The sequence below is a fragment of the Hemiscyllium ocellatum genome, chromosome 1 (genome assembly GCF_020745735.1).
Source record: "Hemiscyllium ocellatum isolate sHemOce1 chromosome 1, sHemOce1.pat.X.cur, whole genome shotgun sequence".
In the NCBI taxonomy this organism is placed as follows: domain Eukaryota; kingdom Metazoa; phylum Chordata; class Chondrichthyes; order Orectolobiformes; family Hemiscylliidae; genus Hemiscyllium; species Hemiscyllium ocellatum.
Genome location: NC_083401.1, coordinates 94,871,410 through 94,890,060, shown reverse-complemented (window position 1 = coordinate 94,890,060; position 18,651 = coordinate 94,871,410). Strand labels below are relative to the sequence as shown.

General features: G+C 40.6%; 1 protein-coding gene across 1 annotated transcript in view; it reads left to right on the top strand.

The window, feature by feature from the left end:
- Window positions 1-482: 482 nt before the first annotated feature.
- The window catches only part of tmem165 (transmembrane protein 165), a 31,967-nt gene continuing 13,798 nt past the window's right edge, over window positions 483-18,651 (top strand). The window contains exons 1-2 of the mRNA XM_060824128.1: window positions 483-719; window positions 14,100-14,325. Of these exons, the coding sequence (XP_060680111.1) occupies window positions 606-719; window positions 14,100-14,325 (340 nt within the window). The 5' untranslated portion in view covers window positions 483-605. The remainder of the gene's footprint in view (window positions 720-14,099; window positions 14,326-18,651) is intronic.

The window sequence follows — 18,651 nt, the reverse complement described above, 5'->3', positions numbered from 1 at the left end:
AATTTAATCAGATTACAGGTCGTCCCTACATTTGTTAGTCAGCCGTTGACACTTTACACACACTGTCTGACATTTTTGCTGCAAAGATCTTTTATTCAGCCTGTGGACATTCCAATTCATAGTATTTGTAAGGTCTTTTGATCTCTGCCTACACATTTTGTGCCTGTGTGCTTCCCTCACCGGGGCAATGCTCCGAAAGCTTGTGATTTCAAATTAACTTGTTGGACTATAACCTTGTGTTGTGTGACTTCTGACCTTGTCCACTCAAGTCCAGACACCATTGCCATTCTGCAGCTGTTGCTCATGCGCAGACATTGAGCCACTTTGCGGGCTGGGCGAACGCAAAGAGGCATGACGTAATGTGGCGCATGCGTAGACGGGACTGGTCGTCACAACGGGTGGTGAAATGTTCCAATCAGGTGTCGGTAAGACGAACCAGGGGCCAATGAGAGTGCGGGCCGGCTCGGTGGGCGTGTCTAGCGAGGCGGAGGTGAAGGTTGTGCTTCCGCCATGGCAGCCGCCGATCGCTGAGGTTCTGTTGAGGGGATCGTGGCCTCGGCCTCTTATTCCGCGGTGACGGTTTCCTCCCCCTATTCCCCGTGATCATGTCTGCGTGGTGCCGGGCTGCCGCTGTTTTCTGCCTCAGTCTCTGTTACATGGCGGCGGTGGCCGAGCTGCAAGAAAAGGATGAAGCGGCTAAAGCGGAGACCGGGCAGCAGGTGAGGCCGCGGGGGCTCTAGTGCCGCGGGCCCGGGACGCACCATGAAGGCGCTTGTGACGGCACGGGCCTGGGTACCTCCCGTAAACCGCAAAGGATGTGGTCTCAGCCCCATTGCTGCCCGGTTAGTGTCCGGCAACAATCCGGATCAGCCAGATCTGTATCAGCAGTCAGCCCCTTGTTGTAAAAGAGAATCTTATTATTATTATTATAAAGTGCTGACACAAGTTAGGTTATAGGGCAATAGAGTTTACTGAATTCACATCGTAAATGTTCTGGAAATGTTCAGTCAGACTGCTGGATTATCATTAGCATAAATATTTAACTATAGAGCAGAATTCAAGGGGAGTGCCCCAGTTAGCTAGCCAATCTTTTACCTTCACCACCTCTCTCTTCCACCCCCACCACCCCTCCCCACCTTTATCTGCAGCTCTCCCTACGCCCACAGTCCTGAAGAAGGGTTACATCCGAAACATTACCTGATGCCTGGCTGGCTGTGTTCTTCCAGCCTCCTGCCAATCCTTTATCCATGGCACTGAACTTTCATGTATGTTATAACATTTTAACCTTGTTGAATAACTTCTGGAAATCTTAGTACATCCACCAGTTCCCCTATGTCCCACGTTCCATATTATTTCTTCAGAGAGTTTTAATAAATTGGTTAAATATGATTTCCCTTCCCCAGAATTACATTGATGTTGCTTGATTGCATAATTTTTTGAAATGCTTTGCTAAAATCTATTTCATAACATCATCTTCCCTAATAACCTATATTTTTAACGAACCTGTAGTTTCCTCTTTTAGAATCGTATACTTTTAAGCACAGGAGGAGGTTATTCCGCTCATTGTATTGAGTCCCAAAAGAGCTACCCAGCTAGTTCCATTCTCCAGCCATATCACCTGAGATTTCTAAAATCATCATTTTCAAATATACATTCAGCTCTCTTATATGGAATCTCCCTCCTTCACTCTCCTGGCAGTACATCCCAAATCTTAACAGCACTTTGAATAAAGAAGTTTCTCCTCATTTTCCTCCTAGCTTTTGTGTTGACAGTCTTTAAATTGTGATCCCTAATTACTGATATATCAATGAATTTACCCTGCCAAAATAGTTCATGCACTTTAAAAGAGCCTTTTAATTTTCTCTGTTCCACTTACTATCTCTAATCTTTCTTTGTATCTAAAATCCTTAATTCCCAATAAATCATCTTTGCATGTTCTCCAGATCTTTTAAAACCATCTGAACTCAGTACTCTACATGTGGTCTGACTAATGATTCATAGAGGTGAAGCATCATAGAATCAGAGATGTACAGCATGGAAGCAGACTCTTCAGTCCAACTTGTCCATGCCGATCAGATATTTTAAATGTAGTCCCATTGGCCAGTATTTGACCCGTATCCCTCAGAATCCTTCGTATTCATACACCCATCCAAATGCCTTTTAAATGTTCTCATTGTACCAGTCTTCTCCACTTCCTCTGGCAGCTCACGCCATACATGACCCATCCTTTGCGTGAAAATGTTGTCCCTTAGGTCCCTTTTAAATCTTTCCCCATTCACCCTAAACCTAAGCCTCTTCCTTGCTTTTATACTGTATCTATTTATAAACTCAAGGATCCTTAACAACTGTCTTAACTTACCTGGTCACATTCAGAGAATTATACAGTTGAATTCTGAGATCCCTCTTCAATTTTACTTCTCTCAAAGTTGTTCCAATGAACCTGTATTGTCTATTCCTATTTCTTCTACCAAAATGTATTAGCTTACATTTCTCTGCATTGAAATTCATCTGCAAGATGCTCTGCCCATTTGGCCAACTTTTATTTGGAGTCATTGAGTGTCATCCTCACAGTTCACCCTTCTTTCTAGCTTAGTATCATCTGCAATTGTAGAGATTTTGCCCTCCACACTCATCTCCAGATTGTGTATATAAATCATAAAAGCAAAGGTCCCAACACCAAGTCCTAGGGAACACCATTTTGAACTTGTCTCCAGTCTGAGAAGTGCCCATCTATACATGCCCTCTGTTTCTTACATTTTAGCCAACCTCTAATCCTTTTTGCTAAGGTCCTATCAATCCCCAACATTTCTAATTTGCTAACAGTCCTGCCATATGGCCCTATATCAAGTTCTTTCTGAAGTTTTAAAAAAAACAATATCCACAGCACTACCCTTCTCCTCTGCCTGTGTCACCTTGTCAAATAACTCAAATAAGTTTGTCAAACATGACCTGACCTTGAACAAACCATGTTGATTATCTAGTATTAACTCATTTTTCTTTGCGTATATTTACCTCACGCCTTATATGGTCTTCGTTAGTTTTCACGCTACCAATGTCAAGCTGACATCTGTAGTCGTCTTTGTTACCCTTTGTCCCTTTCTCAAACAATGGTAGCCATGATGTGGATGTGCCGGTGTTGGACTGGGGTGGACAAAGTTAAAAATCGCACGACATCAGGTTATAGTCCAACAGGTATATTTGGAAGTACAAGCTGTCAGAGTGCTGCTCTTTTGTCAGGTCGTAGGATTATAGGACACAGAATTTATAGCAAAAGATCACAGTGTCATACATGGATGCGATTTACTGAACAAACCTGGGTTGCTGTTAAGTCTTTCATTTTTTAGAATGGGCTGCAGGTTTCAATTCTTTAATATGTAAACCCCACAACTTCTTTCAAACCAAATTCCCGTGATAACTTAAGATTTTCTTTTTTAAAAAAAAGTGACATTTCAATTCAGACAATGCATTAAAGGTATGAGGTTAGAGTCTGTATGTATTCCAGTCTTGAGCCTGACTGGTTCAGTTTCCAAAGTAGGAACTTATAAAATGTCACATGGATTATAGAAAATAATGACTGAATGAAAACCTGCAGCCCATTCTAAAAGATGAAAGACTTAATAGCAATCGAGGTTTGTTTAATATTTCACATCAGTGTATGACACTGTGATCGTTTGCTATAAATTTTGTGTCCTATGATCCGACTCACTAGCTACCTGATGAAGCAGCAGCACTCTGAAAGCTTGTACTTCCAAGTAAACCTTTTGGACCATAACCTGGTGTTCGTTTTTAACTTTAAACAATGGTGCCACACTTTCAACCATCCAGTCCTGTGGGAGTATTCCTGTTCAGAGAAGTGAGATCACCAACTGTCATAACCCTACTTGTCGTGTAGGTTTCCATAATCTGCCTACAAATACTCTCTCCTACTTTCTCCTCACTACATTATTAACCAAAAAGATCACTGCTCCCTTCCTTTTCTTGCCTTTAACCATGTGAGTCATACAGAAACACGCTTGTGTCAAACGTGTCCACAGCAACCAGATCTATAAATCTGACTCAGTTCAATTTAACAGCATTTGGTGCATATCGCTCTAAACCCTTCCTATCATGTACCCATCCAGAAGCCTTTTAAATGTTGTAATTGTACATGCCTCCAGCACTACTTTTGGCAGCTTTCTATGCATACAGCATCCTCTGTATGAAAATGTTACCTCTCAGGTCCTTTTTAACTCTTTCCCCTATCACCTTAAGCTCATGCCCTCCAGTTTTGGAGTCTTTCCCCGCAAAACCTAGAAAAAGAACCTGGCTATTCAGCTTGCCAATGCCCCTCATGATTTTATAAACCTCTGCTAGGCCACCCTCAGCCTCTCATGCACCAAGGAAAAAAGCCCCAGCCTATTCAGCCACTCCCTATAACTCAATCCTTCCAGTCCTGGCAACATCCTTGTAAATCATTTCTGCACCCTCTCAAGTTTAACCATATCTTTCCTATAGGAGAAAGTGAGGACTGCAACTGCTGGAGATCAGTGTCAGGAGTGTGGTGCTGGAAAAGCACAGCAGATCAGGCAGTACCTGAGGAGTAGGAGAATCAATGTTTTGTGCCTGAAAAGTCGATTTTCCTGCTCCTTGGATGCTGCCTGACATGTACTTTTCCAGCACCACACTCTCAACATCCTTCTATAAGAAGGGCAACCAGAGCTGTAAGCCTTGCCAGTGTCCTGTACAGCAGCAACACAACATCCCAACTCATGTACTCAAAAACTGAATCTTATTCCGGGTCTGTGATGGTATCTTTGATCAAGACTGCTGCACCAGCTTTTACTCACCTTTTTTGTATCTATTCCTTTTTGAATAAAAGTGGTGCATTCTCTATTTCCATTGGAACTTTTCTTGAATTTAAATAACTATAGAAAATTGTTTAATTGTGTACTGGCAGGTATTTCTTTTGTTTTGTATGAGTACCCTTGTGGTTAACTCCTAGCTGCCCTCTGGGCAAGGATGGGCATTTAATGGTGGCCCAGCCAGTGATGCCCTCATCGTATGAATAAATGAATTTTGAGACAGTTTGACAAAGGGCATTGTTGACTTCGTGATGATGTCACAAAATCTTCTACAAGTAAACTTTTCTCTCTTGTCTGCAGTAAAGCAGAGTGTTACTTGGGAAGTAACTTCTTTTAACCATCCTACATTCTGACTGTTCTGAGATTTATAAAAAGGTAAATTATATAAAAAAAAAATCAGATGGCCAGCCCATCTTGTCAGAACAGTGCCAAAGAGAAAATGGTGATTGAGCCTAAACTTAAACATAAATTTGGGATGTTGCCAAGTGTGCACTGGCAAGATAATCAGAGGGTTAGATAGGGTAGACAGGGAGAGCCTTTTTCCAGATATGGGGACGGCAAACACGAGGGGACACAACTTTAAAGTGAGGGGAGATAGATATAAGACGGATGTCAGAAGTAATTTCTTTACTCAGAGTAGTAAGGATGTGGAATGCTTTGCCTGCATCGGTAGTAGATTCGCCAACTTTTAGTGCATTTAAGTCGTCATTGGTCAGGCAAATGGACATACGTGGAATACTGTAGGTGGGATGGGCTTCAGGGCAGCACAACATCAAGGGCCGAAGGGCCTGTACGGCGCTGTAATGTTCTATGTTCTATAAACTCCACTAATGAGGGGCTGTGTGGACCCAGGATGGGAGAACGTCTTCCAGTAAACTTCAAATGGGTACAGGGGATGTAACTTTGGAGCAAGTACAATCCTCGTGGTGATGGGAAGGAGCCCTTTGGTGACCATGATGTCAAATTTTAGACTTCAGTAGACAATAGGTGCAGGAGTAGGCCATTCTTCCATTTGAGCCTGCACCACCATTCAATATTATCATGGCTGATCATCCTTAATCAGTATCCTGTTCCTGCCTTATTTCCATTCGCATCTCTTTCCCACCACCATTGTGCTATTCCATCTCTGGTGTGGGCATGCAATGTAGGAATGGACACCATAAAATTGCAGCATTCCAGTTTGAGATGTTTAAATCTATGAACTTAATTCACTGCTTTTTCACTCTTGAATACATTGTGGTTACAAATAATGTTTGATGCGTGATGGTATTTGGCTTCCATATATTGGATTTAATGGTTCATCAATCTTCATTGTGAAGGATGACATGGGAAAAAAAAACTTATTCTACTTTTGATACTTCAGTATTTAAGCAGAGGTCAATGTGGTGCTTTGTGAAGGCAGTTTTGCTGAAATTCTGTCTAAATGTGACACTAATTTAACCAGAGACAAGTAAATCTCTATAATCTATTATGTGCATTTTTCCCTTTGTTACTATGAATCAGGTTAGGCATCCCAATCTTCTTTCAAATTGGATTCTCACATCCAGAGAGATCCAGGGCAGGTACCTGAAAAAAACTTGAATGGATGTTGATGCATTCTTGTACAACATTTGAATACATTAATTTTCTATTAAATTGTAATTATTTAATGTAAATAAATGGGGCAAGCATCTTCCACACAACAGCTTCCTACAAGTAACAAGGCTGGCTTACCTGTTTTGGAGAGATTTACTGAGAGGGTAAGTTTGGCTAGGACCCAGAGAGACTACCAAGGCAAAACAGTGCAAATGCTGGATGTCAGAAATGGGGAGAAAAAGTGCTGGAAATACTTGTAGCACACTATTCTTCCTGGAGCGTCAGAGGATGAGTGTTGACCTTATGGATGTTTATAAAATCATGAGGGGCATGAGTAGAATTAATAGCCAAGGTCTTTTCCCCAGAGTAGGGGAGTACAAAGCTAAAGGGCAGTGGTTTAAGGTGAGAGAGGAAAGATCTAAAGCTATTACAGTCTTAATTTATTCAGCTTAGGCAGAGGATGGTGCATATATGGAATGAGCTGCAAGAGGGAGTAGCAGAGGTGGGTACAATTACAACCTTTAAAAAACTTCTGGATGGGTACATGAATAGGAAGGGTTTAGAGGGATATGTGCCAAATGCTGGAAAATGGGACTAGATTAATTTAGGATATTTGGTCGGCATGGACGAGTTGGACCAAAGGGTTTGTTTCTGTGCTGCAGCTCTGAGTTGGCTGGGCAGTTAGTTTGCGAAGCAGTGTGATGTCAACAGTGTGGGTTCAATCCCCACACTGGATGAGGTTACCATAAAGGACTCTCCTCAACCACTTCCCATGCCTGAGGTATGGTGGCTCTCAGGTTAAACCACTGCCAGTTATCTCTGTCTAATGAGAGAACAGCCCTGTGGTCTGGTAAGACTGTGGCTACTCTCACACAAAGGTCCTCCTTCATGATCTCTTATCGCTGTCCTGTCCTGTCTCCTATAGTTATCCTATTTACCACTTGCCACTCTTAAATAGCTTCTGAATAATTGGGGTTGGGGAGCAATGCAGCATAGCCAATGGCATTCACACCCAATGAACGAACAATAAAAAAAAATCACTTTTCCATCTTCTAATGGGGATTGGCCTTCCCAGACAAGACTATACACAACCCCAGGAATCACCAAAGGAACCTTATCTGAACTGCTCCCAATGCAGGAATGCCCCTCAGATAAGGAGACCAAAACATGAAATTGCATTCTAGGAGTTAACTCAAGCATCATTTACAGTTGTAGCAAAAGTTCCCTTCTTTTACCTCCTGGCAATAGTTTGTTATCTGTATTGATGACTTGGATGAGAATGTACAAGGCATGATTAGTAAGTTTGCTGATGACACTTAAATAGGTGGTATCGTGGACAGTGAGGAAGGTTTTCAGAAACTGCAGCAGGACCTCGGGCTGTGAGTCGATAAATGGCAAATGGAGTTTAATATAGATGACTGTGAAGTCTTGCATTATGGAAAGTTAAGTCAAGGGAGGAGTTTCATGGTGAATGGTAGGGCCTTAAGGAGTGTAGTGGAGCAGAGGGACATTGGAGTTCAGGTTCACTGTGCTCTGAAAGTGGAGTCACAGGTCGACAGGGCAATGGAGAAAGCTTTTGGCACACTGGTTTTCTTCAGTCAGGGCATTGACTATAGAAGTTGGTAAGTTATGCTGCCTTTATACAGGATGTTGGTAAGGCCGTACGTGGAGTATTGTGTTCAGTTTTGCTCACCTTGCTTTAGGTAGGATGTTGTTAAACTGGAAAGAGTGCAGAAGTAATTTACTAGGATGTTGTCTGAACTCGATGGTCTGAGATATAGGGAGAGGTTGTTCAAGCTGGGTCTTTTTTTCTTTAGCTTATAGGAGACTGAAGGGGCAGTCTGATAGAAATGTATAAGATCATGAAAGGTATTGATAGGGTGAATGCACTCAGTTATCTTCCCAGGGTTGGGGAATCGAGGACTAGAGAGCATCAGTTTAAGGTGAGAGGGGAAAGAACAAAAGAGAACCTGAGGGGGAACTTTTTTCTTTACACAGAGGGTGGTATGCATATGGAATGAGCTGCCAGCATGAAGTGGTTGAGGCAGGTTAGTTAACAACAATTAAAAGCCCCCTTCACTGTTTGATCACACAGCATTGCCCTTTGATGTGAAGGGCACTGCTTGTCACTGGCCAAAAAAAAACAACAATTAAAAGGCATTTGGACAAATATGGGGATGGGAAGGAATTAGAAGGATATGGGTCAAGTGCAGGGAAATGGGGTTAGCGTGGATAGATATTTTGGTCGGCATGGACCAGTTTGGGCAAAGGGCCTGTCTCCATGCTGTAGGCCTCTGTGACTCTAATAAAAGCCAACAATCCATGTGCCTTCCTAATTACTTGCTTTCGCTGCGTGTTGATTTTTGTTTGTGCTTGATGGAAAAGGGCACCTCTATCCCAATCTACTGTGGCATTCCATAATTGTCATTTAAATAGTAATCTCCTTTTCTATTCTTCCTGCCAAAGTGGTCAACATTAGGTTTTTCCACATAATGTTCCATTGACCAATCATTTTCCCAACTGTTTAGCCTATCTATGTCCCTATGCAGACACTTCATTTCCTCCTCCAATCTTGCTTTCCGTCCTGATTGGCTATCAATTGTAATATTCCATCACGTGTTTTTGCTAGTGTAGCAACATTTTATATGGCACCTCATCAAATGTCTTTTGGAAATCCAAATACTATCACCTGACCTCTGTTCTGTCCTTAAGTTATTAATGTTGATATCACAGTTATGGAACATTCAGGGCAGTACAGGCCCTTCAGCTCTTGCTGTTGCGCTGATCTGTGAAACCAATCTGAAGCCCATCTAATCTACACTATTCCATTATCATCCAGATGTTTATCCAATGACAATTTAAATGCCCTTAAAGTAAGTTATAGTTGATCCAGTTAAATTTATTGTCATTACTGACGTTCAGAAAGCTAAAGTTAAAATCAAGATTCAATTAAGTGATTGTATTTTTTTCTCTTGTAATGATTGACATTATCTAATAGTAAATTGGTGCAAATTATCTTCCAATAAATCAGCTCATGATTATGCAGGTAGAGTTTCATTTGACAAATTTGGCATTTAATGAAACTGGAAAGCTTAAGTTAGAAGGTGCCTGTTTGTAACATGACACTCTATAAATAATTATATACGATTAAGTAAAGATTAACTCCGAGGTGCCGGTGTTGGACTGGGGGAGGCAAGGTTAAAAATCACACAGTACCAGTTTATAGTCCAACAGGTTCATTTGGAAGCACGAGCTTTCAGACCACCCACTATTTTTCATCCATTGACTTTCTGGGGCAAAACATGGTAGTGAAGGATCGTTAATACTGACTGCATTCTGAGTGGAAAAAAAACTATACCCTTGTAGCCTTATAAATGAAAGAAACTGACTGTAAATGTTGAAGTATGATTATTTGTATTGTTCTGAGTTTCAACCAGGTAACCAGTGGATGAATTAATTAGATATTTGAACATTTTGGATTACTTGCCTATCAAAGATGAAACAATTTGTGCCTGTGGAACTGTTGTTACTTACCATTGGCAACAGCAGATATCTTGAGAGTGACACACCTGTAGGCTGAAGGTTTGGATCTCTAGTTAGAATTCTTGGATGAAATTTGTGATGGCTATTGTCAGCTGTGGATGGTTTTTGGAAAACGTTATTCACTGAGGGGGCATATGATCAGGTTATAGAAAGATTTGAGAATATTCATGTTTAGTATCCCTGATTCAGTGGCCTTCAAAATGTGGACTGAGCTGAAACAACACACATAGCTGGCTCCTGGTTTTAACTGTTGTTTGGTTGTTGGGTTGCAAGACTTACCCTTACAATCAGATGTCTGCTTCCTCGAAACGCATCCTGAGATACTGTAATTTCTTATAGTCTTGACAGAATGAATGGGACATGGTGCAAATGGTGGAGGATTTGATTGCCAACTTTGCAATTTTCCAGATACCTGATAGGGCATAAGCAGACAGGGGAAGAGTTAAGATCTGAGTTTTGTGAAATATGAGGTTCAGTTGAGCATAACTCAGATCAGATAAGAACTTTACAGTTAACAATGGGATGCTGGAGGTAAGGGTAATGGGTTAACAAGGTGGCAAAGCAGTCATCGTGTAGAGCTATTTAACAATATGAATCCAGTTAACAAGGTTAAGAACATTCATTGCATAACAGTAAAGGGCTTGGTCTCTGCTATTGACACTCATTGATTGTAATGGTCAATTAACATGTATGTTGCCTTATCTGGATGCATCTTCCTGTACAATGACAATATGGTTCATTGAGAAATTGCTCTTCCAAAGAAGACCGTGAACTCATGTCTTTGTGCACATGGACGATTGTGCTGTCTCACTCCAAGGCCCAGAATAAAGGTGAAGGAGGTAAAACTATACTGTGTCTCTGAGCGTTTTGCTTTCACTGAGGGGGGAATGGGGCGATATATGCATCAGTACGCAGATCAGGTAGAATGAGAATGGAAGCACCTTTGCTTCTAGTTATTAGAGCAAGAGACAAAATTTGTACAGTAATAATTGAATTTCCAGGAATATCAGGGAACAGTTTCATACATGATGCAAGTATTATTATGCAATAAATTAGTCGAGGAAAAAGTGAGGTCTGCAGATGCTGGAGATCAGAGCTGAAAATGTGTTGCTGGAAAAGCGCAGCAGGTCAGACAGCATCCAAGGAACAGGAAATTCAACGTTTTGGGCATAAGCCTGATGAAGGGCTTTTGCCCGAAACGTTGAATTTCCTGTTCCTTGGATGCTGCCTGACCTGCTGCGCTTTTCCAGCGACACATTTTCAGCTTATGCAATAAATTGTCCAGTGGAGAGAGGCAGTGGTCTCAACACAGGGCAACTCCCCGTATCCACGAGTCTAGTTTCCATGGTTTCAGTTACTTGTGGTTTACCATGGCCCGAACATATTATGGGGAACATTCCAGAACCAGGATCCAGGAGGCTGCTGGAAGGTATGTTTCCCATTTAAATGAATGGGTTCGCACCTATCCATGGTTTCAAGCTTCCACGGTAGGTCTTGGAATGTATCCCTGCGGGCACGGAGGTGGGAGGCTACAGTATTTACAAAATTAAGACAGATAGGGAAATGAATGAACTGTATTGTACCACAATTTTAGTTCTCCGTGTTAACTTGACTCAGTCAACTGTTATGATGGATAATAATTGCATGTTGACAGGATGTGAACAGATTGGATGAAATGATCATCTGGATTCTCTAATCATGACAAGTGCAAAAGGAGTTAAGGATTGTAAAACTGCTAGTGTTCATTGTTGTGGTTCTGTTCGCCGAGCTGGAAGTTTTTGCTGCAAACGTTTCGTTCCCTGTCTAGGGAACATCATCAGTGCTATTGGAGCCTCCTGTGAAGCGCTGCTTTGATGTTTCTTCCGGTATTTATAGTGGTTTGTTCTTGCCGCTTCAACCAGACTTTAAATGCTAGTGTTCAGTTTGGTAGGAATAATATTTTTGAAATCATTAGAGAAGGATAACTCCTTGTATAATAGCTGGAGTAAGCCCTTTAGCAGCGTCAGTGCCCTAAACAGTGAGAGAACTATACAATGAGTAAGCCCATGAAAAAGGTGCAAAAATTTGGAGCATGATAAGGCAGTCAGTGGATCTGCAATTTAACCAATCGGGATGTTGTATCCCCTTAAAAACTACCCTGGAAATTTCTGTTGATTTCACTGGACCAGCTATGTAATCACAATATTTACAAGAGTTGGAAATTCTGCTGTGTACTATCCTCCTGACTCCCCAAGGCCTGGTTGTCTGTTCTCTACAAGAAAAAGTTGGCAGTGCTCCCTCTGCCTGCATGGGTTTAAAGTGACAATGTTCAAAGAGCTCAACAAAACCTCAGCAAAGCAGCTCACTTGTTTGGTACCCCTTCCACCAACTTGAATATTGATTCCACCCCATCATCAACACAGTGGCGTATTGTGCACCATGTAAAAGGGGTGCTGCAATCATGCTTCCTTTGACAATACCTTCTGAACCTGTGATTGCTATCACCTAAAACATCAATAGTTGCAGATTCATATAAATGCCATCACTTGCAAGTTCCCTACTGAATTGCCATTTTGGAACTATATTGCCATTCCTTCACTGTTGGTGGATAAAAATGCTGGAACTGGACGCTATTAAGATCACTGCTCACTTTGCTACATCATAATGACCAAATTTCAAATGTAGCAGATGATAGAAAACCCAATATGGTTTACAATGAAAAAAAGGATAATTCACCTAAGAACATCAACTGGTGCTGCAATGGACTGGTGGTAGTTGAATTATAAGGACAGAAGTGTGAAATAATGCATTTTGGTTTGAAGAATGAAGCAAAGCAATATATACTGAATGGTATAAGTTTGAAGGCTGCTGAAACTGGGGGTGCATTTACTCAAATTTGATGAACATTTTTCAAAGGTTGTTAAAACCAAGAATCGTATTTGCTTTTATTAATAGTTTCAATACAAAAAGCAAGATTCTTTTAATGTACTGAGACACCATGTTCAATGCTGGGTACTGCACCTTAAGAAAGACTTTCAGAGTATGCAAATGAGATTTACTAGAATAGCGCCAGTGATGTGGAGAAATGGGAGACATTGGGGTACTCTTTTGTGTACAGAAGGTTAAGAAGAGACTTGATAATGTTTTAAATAAAGTAAGGAGAATCTATATCCTTTTTAAAACAAGAAGTTAGTATTAAACACAGATTTAGGTTATTTTGGAAGAATCAGGTGACGTGAGGGAATTATTTTTAATACAATGAACTGTGGTGGAAGCAGACTCGGTAGTAATTTTGAGATGGCAACCTATAAATGCTTAATAGTGTACATATGTTTTTCTTTTTCATGAGTAAAGAAATTGGAACTGACTTAAACCATCAGAGTCAGCACAGATACAATGGGTTGAATTTCCTCCTTTCTTCTGACCTGCAGAGAATCTATAATTCTGTGCAAATAGTTTAGTGGTTGTAGGTGTTCAGAGTGAAGGTAGATGTTTGTGCAACAGTCTCATTTGGCATAATACCTTGTATAAGGTTTGTGGAAATTTTCCAAAGCATGCAGACCAAGTATTACCCCAGAAGCTGCTTGTCATCAATGAGAAACTGCAAGATTTCACCACCATAATCACTCTGTAACATGGTGTCTATCCGGAAATCTGTGGTGAGAGTAATTCTCTTAATCTATTTCATTAGCACAGTGAAAGAATCCTCACCACAACATTGAGATTAAAATTTAGCCATGCTCAATACAAGTACAAATATCTTATTTAAGTAACTCTGGACAAAGCCTGCTGTAGTGTGGAATAAAGGTGAAACATGCACAGTTTCACGCTCACCATTACCAATGTATTAGTAAACTACAGATCTATGTAATAGGAAAATCATCAAACCCACAATGCTTTTGAAAGTCAGGATCATCTGTCGATCAGTTAGGAGCCCAGTGTCAAAATTTGGATGACATCTGACTCTATACAGATCCAGGAATGTCACCAAAAGAGAAAATAGGCATGTTAAAACAGTAAGTAATACAATATAATAATATAATATTCAACAAGTTAGCAGAATGCCAATGAATAAACAAAAGGTATAGTGATAATTAATGTCTTCCAAGTTCTGAATTTATTTTATGTAATATTAATACCTGACACTTTCTTTTTATGCAGAAAATATCTTCACCACATCCTATGGCTAATGTTGTAAGCGATCAGTCAGTTACTAAAACAAACCTGGGTTTCATACACGCCTTTGTTGCTTCCATATCGGTCATTATCGTCTCTGAGCTGGGTGACAAGACATTCTTCATAGCAGCTATCATGGCCATGCGCTACAATCGCCTCACTGTGCTCGCTGGAGCTATGCTGGCTTTGGGATTGATGACCTGTCTATCTGGTTGGTGACTTAAAACTTAACAAAAATGTACTTTTTGTACTTTTTAATTTGCTAGTAAGGTACAAATTATTTCACATTATACCAGCAAGTCTGATGGTTACTGTTATATAATTTGCTATTATCACATTCAAACTCTGCGTCCAATCTGCAAAATAGATTGAGTATTTATTCTTATGGTATTGCTCAACGTCAAAAAGTTGTAGGGGCAGATGGGAAGTGATCATCTTGCTGCAACAATCTCTTCTGTCTCTCTGTTTAGTTCCTCCATTTCCATCCTGTTTATTTTATTGTTATCTGACACATTGGTCTCACTCTCTATCTCCAGCCTTCTCTCTGGGTCTTTAATGTTTCCTAGACTAAACTCTGCCAGTCTTCCTAGTATTGTAATAGTCTCACTGTGTTCCCCATTCTCTTCCTTTCTGTCTCCCCACCTCAGTCTATCAGCTTTATGGAAATGTAGAGGTCAAATCAAGGCTCCAAGTTGCAGCTGCAGTAATCATTTTTTCCCTGTTTCATTTCAAAGCTGTGACTCTTGGCATCAAAGTCAGCCTGAAACTTTAGAAGAATAAGTTGACCACACATATTTGGTTATACTCAAGAACTTGTACCTGTTGCTATCCCTATTCGTATTTTCTGATCCTGTATCTGAGACTATTCAATTGTTGGTCCAGGTGGCCCTGGCATGGAATAGACAGAATAGAGTTAGTAAACCTTGGGTCTATCTGGGAGATCTCTTGAATACCCTTAATATGTAGGAATTAATCATTGGTTGTTTATTTGTCCATTTTATGACATTGGAGTCCATAAAGGGCCAAATTCTGACTGTGGAAGAATTTGAACCAATCGGCTAAATGAGTACTTAATAGTTTTTCTTTGCAAAAAAAAAATTACTTGACCAGAGAATGCTATTTGAGTCAAAATTGAAGGATAGCATGGTGGCCAGGTATAATGCTTGTTACTAAGACTTTCAGGGCATTTTAAGGTCAGTGTAGCCATAAGTTAATAACTTAATCACGTATTTACAATGCTGTGCAATCATTAATTGTGTTTGGATTTTTTCTGAATATTAAAATCTTACCTTTTAAAGACAAAGTTGGATGCTCAACATCGTATTTACTGCTACATTCTTCAGCAATTTCTCTGGTTCCTTTTTTGTAATTCCTCTTGGCAGCGGATGTTCCCGAAGAATCGGGTCCCTTCTTACAGGAGTGTCCTCCAAATTGGTTTCTTCTGAACATGGTCACCCAGGTGTTGAGATATATGTTGCATTTCTTGAGGGAAGCCTCCAGTGAGTCTTTGAAACACTTACTTTGTCTTCCCCTCATCTGAATGTCACCCTTTAGTTGAGTAAAGATGATTTGCTTTGGCCAGCCCACTGGAGTAGGTATTAGGTGACCATGGCCTTGATGCTGGTGCTATAAGTTGCTTCCAAGATGCCTGTCCTGCCAGTTGATGGTTCTTCTCAAGGGTCTTGAGGTGGTACCTATCCTTTGTCTGAATTTTGGAACCCTGCAAGTGAGTCAGTGCAAGGACTGCCTTATACACAATGATCTTGGTATTGATGTACATGCCATGGTTGTTGAAGACTCTCATGCTTAGGTGTCCAAAAGCATTGCTCAAATTGGAAGCAGTGTTAGATCTTTGAATTGATGTCAACTTTAGATGGGATGTAGTTTCCCAACTAGGGGAAATCTACCACATTTGGGAGGGTTTCTCCATTGATCTTAATGGAGAGGTGGACCAGATCTTGTCCTGGGACAGAGTAGAGTGTTTGAGCCTTTTTGAGGCTGTGATCAATTCTACGGTATGCTTCCGCAAGGCTTGAAGACTGTCTTTCAATGGAGCAGAAAGGTCATTGTCATCAGCATACTGAGGTTCAACAAGTGAGATTGGTATTGCTTTTATTGTTGGATTTCAACTGGTTGAGGTTGAAAAGTTTTCCTGTAGGCTAGTCTATGCCACTGAGATATTTGTTCTTGACAACATGAGAAATAGTGGCGAAGGAGGTGGAGACGAGGGTGTGGGTGATGACACATCCCTGCTTGACCCCTGGCTTCACATGGAAGGAATCTGTCATATGGCCATTCTTGTTGCCAGCATCTTGACATGAAGGAGACGCAGGATGTTGATGAATTTTGCTGGATGGCCAGCTTTGACAGGGTGTTCCGTTGCATTTCCTAATTGACTGAAGTCTTGCTTAGGTCGATGAAGGCATTTGCAGCATTGTTGTTCCTGGCATTTCTCTTGGAGTTGATGAACAGTGAAAATCATGTCCATGGTTCCGTAGGTCAGAAGCCATACTGGCTTTCAGCAAGGATTTCCTCTGAGACTGGGTGCAGGTCCCAAGGAAGGGTGGAATGACCTTTCCGTAGATGGAGAGTAGGCAAATTTCGTGTAGTTCCCACAATCCACGTTGGCTCCTTTCTTGAAGGCAATGATGATTGCAGCTTCCATGATATCTGCAGGAATCTCCATAGAGGAAGGCTGGTGTACAGTTTAATTCTCCTGAATGAAAGCTGTTACCCTGGAAATCCATAGCACTCCCACCTGAAAGTATGTCTCCTTGACCTCCAACCTCCTTTTTTTTTTGGTTTTGCAGACTTTTAAAATCCTCGTCGTGGTAGCTTTTAATTTCACATTACCACATTTGAGTACTTACCTGTGATGAAAATGGAAGGTTCAACAAATACTTAGGTCTGGCCACATTTGTGAAGGAAAGAAACAGTTAGATATTAGGACTCAGTATGATCCTTCAGGACTGCGAAAACTTCAAAATATAATGTGTTTTCAGTAAGTGGGACAGAAGATGAAAAGGGAAGGCTTGTAACAATATGAAGAACAGAAGAGACTAAATGACAAAAGGTGCAGCACTAATGGAACTTCATCAAAACATTTGTCTAAATGTTGATGGGAGAATCCTGAACAGCAGCTGTCTGACAGCAAAGGATATCAATAAAACTAATCAGTAAAGAAAAGCTAAACCACCAGTAGAGGTTACAATTTTAAATTTGTAGAACACTGATTTTAGAAGGCTGTGTTCAGTTGAAAGATGAGATACATGAACAGTCCTTTAACATTATTGGAATGTGGCAGCATGATAAGGACACAAAATATCAACGTAAACCAAGGCAGAGAATTAAAATAACAGAATTATGGACTCGTGTCCCAGGAAGTGATTATGCGTCCTATGTTTAGGCTTCCCACTGTAGAGGAAGTTAGACTGTGAGCAGTGAACACAGTAAACTAAATTGTAGGTAAACCTGGAGAAGTTATATAGTTTCACTTGGGAGGAGTGATTGAGTCCTTGGATGAAGAGAAGGAAGGGTGTAAAGGGGCAGGTGTGGGAGTTATGTCCTTTACATGCTGGAAGGAAGGAGATGTTATATTCCTGTTTTGTCTCTAACCATCTCTACCCTAATTTCCTTGCTATTTTTACCCCCTGCTTTGTCATTCTAATTTTTATTGTTGCTTCTTATTTTGGTGCTCGGAGGCAATTATCTTTAAGATAATTTGCCAAAAGTCATTGTTTTTCAATTTGTCAAAAGAACTTAAATTTTTCCTGCTCCCCTATACCACTGTGATTTATACTCTAAAGATCCTTGTTTGAAAACTGTTCATTATTTCCCTGTTTTTATATCTGCCACTGTCTTTGGACTAGATACTTAATTTGCAAATAAGGGTTTTAGATTTTTTCAACTTTTTTTCATTTGAATTAAGTTATTTTGTTGTTTGAGTTGATCCCTATGTTACCTACTTGCCCTGCTTCATTCAAGTGTAGATATACTGATGTATGAAACAGTTCTGGATAAATTGTTGAAATTGCTTCCCTATTACTTCATTGTTATTTACTTTATTCCATATTATCTTTGGGAAGTAAAATCCCTCATTATGGCCCTGCTATTTATATATTTTTCGATATATAGCTTTCCACTGTTTGATCTAGATTAATAGCTTCCTTTTGTTAATACAGTTCAGCCATTTCACCATACCTTCTGCCTTCCTAGAAGTCCGGTTCTCCAATAGAGTGCTTCTTGGAATAAACCTCTGCACAGCAAAACCGGTGCACCATGTCTGTTGACAACACCTTAGTTAATATTATGACACTTCCATCTTTTGGATGAGAGAGCACCCCAACCCAATCTGTCTGGTGGATGGAAAAGATTCCATGACACTATGTTTAAGAACTAGAGAGAGGGTAAGACCTTCTTGCAGTCTAAGGAGGTTGTCTTTGTGTTGAACCGCAGGAAATGGGAGCAATACTAAATGAATATTTCACCAAAATTGACTGGGGAGACAGAAACAGAGTCCAGAGAAAGCAGAGAAATA